Here is a 9,685-nt window from a genome sequence, read left to right as displayed (position 1 = left end):
ACTGCTACTGTCGTTCTTCGTTGCCCTTTTAACTTTTGCTAAAAACTGCTCCGTAATACAATAAACGACAACGACGCCCTTGGTTTTTTTACTAAACAGTAGCGAATTTGAAACTTGGAGAACCCAACGTGTCATGATTTAACTCGAGCCTCCTTCTTTTTTCACAAACTTTTCAAATAGCCAATGAATAGTGACGTGAGGAAAACAATCGATCGAATTGAGATAGAAGACCTTGTGGTTTATTAAGCATTCAAAATTGTCGTATTGACCTTCGTTTATGGCATCGATGGTTGCCTCGTTTAAGGAAAACAAAAATATATATATATATGTGTGAAACCCTGGTCGAGGGTTCTTGAATTCTCTCGATGTTTCAATTCTTGCCTTGAGGTCCTGCTTGGTTACTTTTGTCTTAGATTTAACAAAGCTTCGATAATCCAAGAAAGAACGTCCCCTTTTGATTTTAACAAAACTTCAATGTCAACGTAAAATAACTTAACGCTCTTTCAACTCCACTTGGTCGTGTATCAAGAAGCTGTTTGGGTACGACAATTATTTGTTACATGATTTTGTCGTAAAAAACAAAACATATTCATAGAACACCACCATGAAAAGTGTTTTGTGAATAAGTTTTCTTATTTGAGCATGTTAATAAAACAGTAACAATAAGTTACTTTTTATCCAAACTTTTGAGACAATCTTATTTTGTTTGTTACAAATGCCAAAGTGCTAAATATGAGTGCGCATTCGGCCTGCCCGGCCCGACATCCAAAACCAGCTCAGGCCTAGCTTAACTCGAAAACTTGAGCCCGAGTCTAGCTCGATTAAATTTAAAATTAGTTATTCAAATAAACAAATTATGTAAATATAATTAATCATAATAAAATATTTATAAATATATATAAAAAATATTACCAAACCTACCAAGCTTGTCGGATTGAGTATCAAATACCCAACGGAGACCTGATCCGGTGCCCATGCTTAGTTAAGCAAGTTGAACCCACGGAAAACTGGATCCGGACTAAGGGGATGACATTTTGAATCCGGATGTGCATGTTACGGAACCAGACCGTATCGCGTCGGGAGGCCGCGCAGGTTGAAGATGTCGGGTGAAATTTCACGGTTCCCTCCACTCATTTTCGCCTCATATATTTTCCCCCCCAGAATCTCGCCATCAGCGCGGAACCGAAATTTTATCTAATAAACCCTTCACACCCCCCGTCTTCTCTCTCTTCCTTTCCATTTCTGCTGCTCTCCTCTCAAATTTCCCTCTCCTTTCGTTGGGATCTGTTGGCCTCTCCACTCTTCTTCCTCTTGCCTTCAGCCCCGTTCCCATGGAGGCCGACGCAGAGAGGAAGGGGCAGAAGAGGAAGCTGGAAGACGAGGACGATGGGCAACAATCTAACGCCGCGAGCTGCGTTGTCGCGATGGAAGCCGATGATCCGTTGGAGGCTCAGGTCAAGTTGCAGGTTCAGATCCTGGACAACTGCTTCTCATGGAAAGAATCCGATCGATCTGCCGCTAGACGTGCTACCCATGTCCTCGCCGAGCTGGCTAAAAATGGTGCGGTGCAGCCTTTCTTTTCGTCTTCCACTGGATCTATAAATTCCGATCAGACGATTCAGTGGCTACTTTATGCACTTTTTTTATTTATTTCCGATTCATGTTTTAGGGTTCTTCCATTTGCTTGGCTCGTGCTTACATGGGAAACTAACCGGAGAAAAGAAAGTTTCTGTTGTTTTTTCGCTGTTTCACTGTCAAAAGATTTTAAGTCCCAGCGAAATGAGGTGGTTATGACCCTGATCCTGTAACTATTACTCTATGCAGAGGACTATGTGAATATTATTGTTGAAGGAGGCGCTGTTCCTGTTCTAGTCCGTCATCTCCAGCCCCCTCCTTCCAGTGATGATTCACCCAAGTACTTCGAACATGAAGTGGAAAAAGGAAGCGCCTTTGCCCTCAGTCTCCTTGCGGTAAAGGTAAATACTTCCCCCCTCCCACCAGTTTCTTGTCCGAGAAAGCAGCCGAGTTTACAGTTTTTCTTTTCTTCCTTTTTTGTTTTTTGTTTTTTGTTTTTGTTCCCCCCTCAGATAGTCCGGACTGCATTGTTTCAGATATCGCATTATCTTCACTTGGATGCCTTCTATTTGATAATGCTACTAGTTAGCTAATTTAATTTGTTATTTTCGCATGTGTATGCACATTACATCTCTCTTGACCGATTTCTTTATTTTCGGATCATGTTTCTTGGAAAAACGTGAAACAGCCCGAGCATCAACAATTGATTGCCGATGCTGGCGCCTTACCTCATCTAGTAGATTTATTAAATAGGCACATTAACAGTTTGGGGCGCAATCGTGCTGTAAATGGTGTCATACGCAGGGCCGCTGATGCCATCACGAATTTAGCTCACGAGAACAGTTACATCAAGACTCAAGTCAGGTCCGTCCTTGTTTATCTGCTGCTAAATCACATTCTAAATTCTATTACATCTTATTGGTCAAATAAAAGATATTTGAATTTTGAACACATCCTTTTCCTTTTAGGATTGAGAAAGGAATCCCTCCCCTTGTTGAGCTGCTTGAGTTCAATGACACCAAAGTGCAGAGAGCAGCAGCGGGGGCTTTGCGAACATTGGCATTTAAAAACGAGGCTAACAAGAGTCAGGTTAGTGGGACTCATCCTCAGATGCTTATAATTTGTGGCATATGTTCATATACCTATTGCAATTTTTCGTTGACTCTTGTAATATTTTTTTCAACTTTCTGTTGTTATGATGTAGATTGTGGAATGCAATGCACTTCCCACTCTAATCTTGATGCTTCGCTCTGAGGATACTGCAATTCACTATGAAGCGGTGAGGTTATCTTGAATCAATACAGACCTCATGGTCATATTTGAGACTCTTATCAACATGTACCATCATTTTAGGTTGGTGTCATCGGGAATTTGGTTCATTCATCGGCCACCATAAAAAAGGAAGTCCTCCTTGCTGGAGCTTTGCAACCGGTTATTGGGTTATTAAGGTATTACTAGGGTTTTCTTGTATTAGTTTCTTTTTATTTTTTGCTAGCAAAGCGTTTTGTGGCTTTTTTTTTGGGGTATCAATGAAGGCATTTTTTTTCAGCACTCAATTGCATGCTAAGACAATTTGTTGTTCATTTTATTTTATTGATATGTGAAAGGCTTGTCTTTTTTCTGGTATTGTACAGTTCCTGCTGCTCAGAGAGTCAAAGAGAAGCAGCTTTGCTGCTTGGGCAATTTGCCACAACAGACTCAGAATGCAAGGTCATCCATTGACTCATTATTTTTCCTTGTTAATGGTGAATTAACTATTAGAAAGTAATATGTTGTGATCCTTAATTTGTGAAGATAGTTCTGTACGGGCTTTCCTAAATTTGATGAATGCATTCAGGTTCACATTGTGCAGCGGGGTGCAGTTAGGCCTCTTGTTGAGATGCTTCAATCTCCTGATCCACAATTGAAGGAGATGGCAGCCTTTGCATTAGGAAGATTGGCACAGGTTGTTATATTTCCCACTGAGTTCTATGTATCAGTTGATTTACTAGTTACTATTTGCACCTTTGTTAACACTTTTGTTGCCTTCTGTTTTGCATAAAGAAGTAATCTTGTGAAAATTTCAAGAAGTGATATGTGAAGTAATCCACCTCTAGCATGCAAGTGGAAAACTGTTAGCTGCCGAAAAGTAAAAATAAAAGATAGATTTTTTCAGCCCGTGTAAAAGTCATTTGCCCATTTGAGAAGATTGTATATTAACATAGATTAACTGTTGGCATTATTGAAGCTGCTTATCCATAACTATCTCGTATCCACAGAGGGGTTCTGTTTTCCAAACATACTTTTACTCTATGGTCTGTTTACTTGACAATGTAGATTGACTTGCTTGGTCAATTTCCAGAATACACATAACCAGGCAGGAATTGTTCATGATGGAGGTCTAATGCCATTGTTAAAGCTCCTTGATTCAAAAAATGGGAATTTGCAGCATAATGCTGCATTTGCTCTTTTCGGACTTGCAGAGAATGAGGTATTTTTGCTATTAAATATTTGATGGAGGCACTTTGATTGTGTTGTCTACAACATAAAGTAAAACTTCTTATACACTATTGTTTTTCATATTGTAGGACAATACCTCAGACATTGTGAAGGTGGGAGGTGTTCAGAAGCTGCAAGAGGGAGAATTCATTGTTCAAGTAAGCTAATGCTTGCATGTGTTTTTCCATGTCACACTGTTTTTGGATAGGTTATCTGGTCATCTTTGGGCAGGGAAATGCAAAATTTTTCTATGTTAATCCAATTTTATCCAAGAAAGGCTGCTTTTTGGCCCCAAATAGGACTGTTTTATTGTAGAATTATATGCTATATATATATTTTTTATTTTCTGCAAGATATGAATCTCTTCTAGACAATATATGGCTAATTGCTGTTTTTTCATTATAAATTTCCTTTCTTTTCCGTTTGTTTGTTGGTTAGAATATTGTAATTGTGGAAGTATGTTCTATCTATTTATGTGCTGCGTTATCATCTCAGGCAACAAAAGATTGTGTTGCAAAAACATTGAAAAGATTGGAGGATAAGATTCGTGGAAGAGTGAGTTTCTTTTATTTTACCAAGTGTTAATCCAGTTGCCTTTTCCCTGCTTTGGTTAACTAATGAATGTACATTTTTCTTATAATATAGTAGTTTCAAATAATTTAGTACTATGCTGTTGCCTGCATACCATATAAGACCAAGATTCTTTTGCCAATCTATTTCACATTTTTACTTATTTAGATTTTTATTTTTTGTTTTTTAAAAATGTAGGTATTGAAGCATTTACTATATCTAATGCGTGTATCAGAGAAAGTTGTGCAAAGGCGAGTTGCTTTGGCCCTTGCTCATCTTTGTTCTGATGATGATCAAAGGTCAATTTTCGTTGACAATAATGGTACAGTAGCTGACAAACACATTATTTTCATGTGAAACCTCTTGTTTCTGATAAATGTCTACTTGGTTTAAGTTTCAAACGTCCATCTCTGTGTTTGCTATTTCAGGATTGGATATTCTTTTGGGTCTTCTAGGATCTGCCAATCAAAAGCAACAACTGGATGGAGCAGTTGCTCTATGCACCTTAGCTAAGAAGGCTACGACACTTTCTCCAATGGATGCAGCTCCACCTTCACCAACGCCACAGGTTTATACTGTTATTAAATTCTTCCTGCTACATAACTTACCACCTACCTTGCATTGTTAATCCTCTTATTTTGGTAATAATTTGGGTGCAGGTTTATTTGGGTGAACAATATGTAAACAATGCTACCCTGGCTGATGTTACTTTCTTAGTCGAAGGTTGGATATGCTACTTGCTTTTTTTGGGATGTTAACTTTAATTTGATGCTGCTTGTCTAGGTGAGTGGAATTTGTGATTGTTAAAAGTCTGTTGCAGGAAGGCGTTTCTATGCACATCGTATTGCTTTGCTTGCTTCATCAGACGCATTTCGAGCTATGTTTGATGGTGGTTACAGGGTAGGCAGGAATTCTTACATTTGCTGGAATTTGTTAGATGATTTTATTATTTTTTGTAGCAAAGTAATTCATAGAATTTTTAAAAGCTTTGTTTACTTTATGTGTGCTGTGTTCCTGTAATACTTTATGTGTGCTGTGTTCCTGTAAACATTTTTTATTTTTCTTTATCGTATATGGTACTGTTGCAATCTTGTAATCTTCAATTTTCATTGTATGAACCGTCATGTTGATTTTAGCATTTGATGTCCTTCATTGCAACCAATCACAAATATTGGCAACAATGTTGTTAAGTGCAATGTGGCAAAGCCATTGGCTAAGCCATTGGCTAAGCCTGTGAAGCAGCATATTAGATGCTCAAGATGGTAAATGTTCAAAACAAATACAAAGTGGCCATTGAAATATAACCAAGAACATACAAGAAGAATGTGCTGGTACAAAAGAGTTAAATTGTCCAAACTCTATGGTTCAATGACCTTAACATATTAAATAATTGTTCAAAAATGCAATCATTAATGAGAATGTAGCCTAGTCCTCTAAAGGCAAAATGCAGGTCCATCATTATCTAAGTAGAGGGAAGGATTAATCACCCTCACTTTTTTCTTTTTCAACTCTGGATTCTCTAAGCTCTTCAAATGTCTTCTCTTTTCCTTTTGCTTGTTGATTGTTTACTTCTCTTTCTTCTTTAGATGAGTACTTGCCTAGTTGCCTTGGTCCTTCTTTACTTCAGGAGCTCAAACTGATTTGTCACTGTCGTCCCATGTAAGAGAAGAATGACTACATGGAGCACATCATTCTGATTGAGTTTATCGCAAAAAATGTCATTTGAATCATGTGATTTAAACGAAGCAATAGATTCAAATAAGCTTATTCTTTTGGTTCTTACGCGTCATGGAAATTTTATGCAGGAGAAAGATGCAAAAGATATAGAGATCCCAAATATAAGATGGGATGCCTTTGAATTAATGATGAGGTAATTGGTAACGATAATCATGCATTTGATACTTTGAATGGCCATCAGTTTTGTCTTTGTTTGCATGAGTATTCATGGAAGATCTGTGGATGCTTTATGATTCGCTTTTAAATGGTTGTGTGGATGTCCATCACAGATTCATATACACAGGCACTGCAGAAGTCACATTGGATATTGCACAGGACCTGCTTCGAGCAGCAGATCAATATCTCCTTGAAGGCCTTAAACGTCTTTGTGAATATGCAATTGCACAGGTAACCATGACATATAAATAATGAAGATACTTTTAATTAATGAGAAAATCTGTCTTAGGCTCTTAGCGAGCTTCTTTTGTTGATCAGGATATATCTGTAGAGAATGTTGCCAACATATATGAGCTTGCAGAAGCCTTTCATGCAATATCCTTGAGACACACATGCATCCTTTTTCTCTTGGAGCATCATGAGCACATGAGGGATAGGCCTGGGTCAGTCTCTATCTCTCTCTCTCTCTCTCTATCTCTATCTCATTATCTATATTTTTCTGTATCTATGCACATATCCTATGAGCTGCTGTGCTTTTATTGCTGCTTGGGAGCTCAAGCAATTGTTATTGGTGAATGGGATTGTTGATGTACAATAAATTTTGCCAAGGGTGATCAAATTTCCATAAGCTTTTAGGTCTGGCTTTTGCTGTTTGTCAGTCCAGTTGTACTAACGTCTTTCATACAGTTTGTGAGGAGACCTCACCTTTGTCTTTACACCACCACTACAGGATGGTGGTGGCCTCAACCATAAAGAATTTACTTGGCCTAAGAAAGGCCTCCATTCTGGACATAGGTGGGTGGTTACCATTCCTTTATGATCATTGATACTGCTGGCTGGCCATATCTGAACAGCGTGGGCAGGTTAGGCAGAGACATTGCTTAAGCTAAGTTTTTCATGGATTGCTGTTTACTTTGCTCCTGAAAGTAGATGTCCTTTCAACAGAGGTGTGTTTGTAATTTTCTTTAAGACCAAGCCAAATCTTTGGCTTCCATAGTAACTCTATATGTCGATCCATATAGGAGTGTCCTGTGGCCTTAACTGCAATTGTATGAGACTTTTATCTGCACTATCTTGTGCATCTCTGTGTGTGTGCACTATCTTGTGCATCTCTGTGTGTGTGTTTTCGACCATGGTGTAGAGGCACTAGGTTTTGAGGGAATGGTGCAAGTGATGGTGGTATTGTCTATATGTCAGATCTAACTGGCTAAGGTGAAATTTGTTTCGTTGTTGACTTCAGAAGCTATATGAATCTAAAAGTCGAAGAACAAATGAATGTAATCACTTTTCAATTTTTCTGTATTGAAGGCAATAAACAGCAACCAGATCGTAAAAGTCAACAGTCTGATCCAACTGGTGGTCTTAGTTGTCCTCAATTTAGTGTAACTTGGTTGGTTTTCTCTGAGTGATCTTCACAAGTTTTAGGCCCTAGTATAGGATCTTGTGGGAAATTTATATAGGTTTTTGGAGCTGATTGCTCTCTATTCTCTGCTTTACTTTTGCCAGTGCCTTTTTGTTTTATGACTGCTGGTTTGTGGTGCTTGTTCTTTCTTTGGTGATACTGGTAGCTAGGAAGCTGTGACAGTGGTAATGTTGCATATCTAATCTTACTTGATGGAGATTGTACCTTTACTGCCTTGCGGTTGTTCTTTTTGTTGCAATTTGGAAAAGTTGGATCAAATACCTTAAATGCCTCGAGTTGTTGATTTTTTTTGGAGTTGTCATTATTTGGTTGCTATTTATTGTTATTGTTAGCTGGTTTAGTAGCCTATTGATTTCGTTTAAAGTAGATAGAAAATGAACATTTAAATAGTTTCGATAAAATTTGATGGTTACAATTATGCATATTATAGTAATTGCTGTATTTGATGGGGAGTTTTTTTCCTATTTATTTATGGTTATAATTGCTCTATGTTATTGTTCTCATTCCAAGCGTGACCTTTGTTTTGCATAACTCAATCCTGCACGGGGATGTTCAAATGTGGCTATTAAAAATTTTGCAAGTTGAGAGAATGCATTGTGTTCCAAAATGCAGACCAAATATTTTCCACTTTTCAAGGGTGCATTTGATCTCCACTCGTGGGTCTGTTATTTGAAACAGTGATGCATTTTGAAGTACATAGAATATGGGATTTACATCAAATTGTTTTTGCAGACATGCAGAGCTAATCGACCGCTTGATCCCTCAGATCCATGACTACTTCTATAGGGTATTACGGCCTCATCCTTTAAATCCTGTGGCTTGAAGCTGCTTTTCCTTATTGGGGTTGTTGCCGACCTGGCCTGGACTTCCTGGTGGAGATGGCAGAACAAATAACTTTGTTCAAGACATACATTTGGTGTAAGGATTAACTTGAACAAGTTTGGCAGCTCTAACCTCCGTCTTTCTTCAAGGGTTGGTTTTGCATGAAGATAATATGTTTCAGTACCGCCTTTTTTGTGACAGCCGCCACTGAAGCCTGTCAACCATGTCATGGACATTCTACAGAGACATTAGACGTTCAGCTTACCCTCTTATCAATTGTAATCTTCTTTTACTTGTCCTATACCTCTTCATCTTCGTGTTCCAGGTAGTAGTAGGTATCGGTATTCTGGCTTTTTATAGTAGGGAAAGAGATGAAGGAATACATTTCATTTTCTCTCTAGACAGGTGCAGTACCTCGCACGTGTTGACAAGGCAAATATTGCTTCGTAAGTATGAAACAGCAGTGGATAAATGTATAGAAACGATTCCATAAATGAAAGTCTGGGCGAAAAGATCCTACCTTGAACTAGATGCTTGAGTCTCTATGATTCCAGTAGACTTCTGGATCACATACAATCTGACAAAACATGCCATGGTCATTAGCAGCCAGGGATGGTTACATAATGTATCCGCTTTATAAACAAAATTCACATAGATCATCATCCCAGTCCCCAGTGTGAAAGCCTTTGATATCTGCAAAAGTAGTAAAGCGGACGTTAATTTTAAAATGAAACTGCTTGATTATATTTCTTATTCCCAAAGCCGAGGATATCGCTTATTTATTCTCACAAAAGACCGGGGACGGCGTTTTTCTTATTATTTTATTTTACTTTATGTTTGGGCCTTTATTAATGTTGACTGTAAACAGTAATAATTTATTGCTTCAAGAATCGGGTAATCCTCCCATTGAAGTATATTTACATG

The 9,685-nt window shown here is 38.2% G+C and overlaps 1 protein-coding gene across 1 annotated transcript; it reads left to right on the top strand.

Moving 5' to 3' along the window:
* The first annotated feature begins 1,158 nt into the window (after positions 1–1,158).
* Positions 1,159–9,290, top strand: LOC116260441 (ARM REPEAT PROTEIN INTERACTING WITH ABF2). The gene is made up of 19 exons (XM_031638786.2): positions 1,159–1,560; positions 1,825–1,976; positions 2,264–2,439; positions 2,544–2,664; positions 2,780–2,854; positions 2,929–3,023; positions 3,210–3,285; positions 3,413–3,520; positions 3,917–4,045; positions 4,143–4,211; positions 4,549–4,608; positions 4,822–4,945; positions 5,052–5,191; positions 5,283–5,346; positions 5,444–5,523; positions 6,429–6,493; positions 6,630–6,747; positions 6,835–6,959; positions 8,672–9,290. Exons 1-19 carry the CDS (start codon positions 1,332–1,334, stop codon positions 8,760–8,762), a joined length of 2,097 nt encoding a protein of 698 aa, XP_031494646.1. The 5' UTR covers positions 1,159–1,331; the 3' UTR covers positions 8,763–9,290.
* Positions 9,291–9,685: the final 395 nt, after the last annotated feature.

Source organism: Nymphaea colorata, chromosome 9, assembly GCF_008831285.2.
Source record: "Nymphaea colorata isolate Beijing-Zhang1983 chromosome 9, ASM883128v2, whole genome shotgun sequence".
NCBI lineage: Eukaryota > Viridiplantae > Streptophyta > Magnoliopsida > Nymphaeales > Nymphaeaceae > Nymphaea > Nymphaea colorata.
Note: the sequence above shows the minus strand (reverse complement) of the source record. Positions and strands in the feature narration are given on the sequence as shown.

Bases quoted from the DNA above. Each gene is read 5' to 3' on its own strand.
- LOC116260441 (XM_031638786.2), top strand. From the start codon at position 1,332: ATGGAGGCCGACGCAGAGAGGAAGGGGCAGAAGAGGAAGCTGGAAGAC. The intron at 3,521-3,916 runs GTTGTTATATTT...GTCAATTTCCAG, and splicing joins CATTAGGAAGATTGGCACAG to AATACACATAACCAGGCAGG. The intron at 6,494-6,629 runs GTAATTGGTAAC...TGTCCATCACAG, and splicing joins GCCTTTGAATTAATGATGAG to ATTCATATACACAGGCACTG.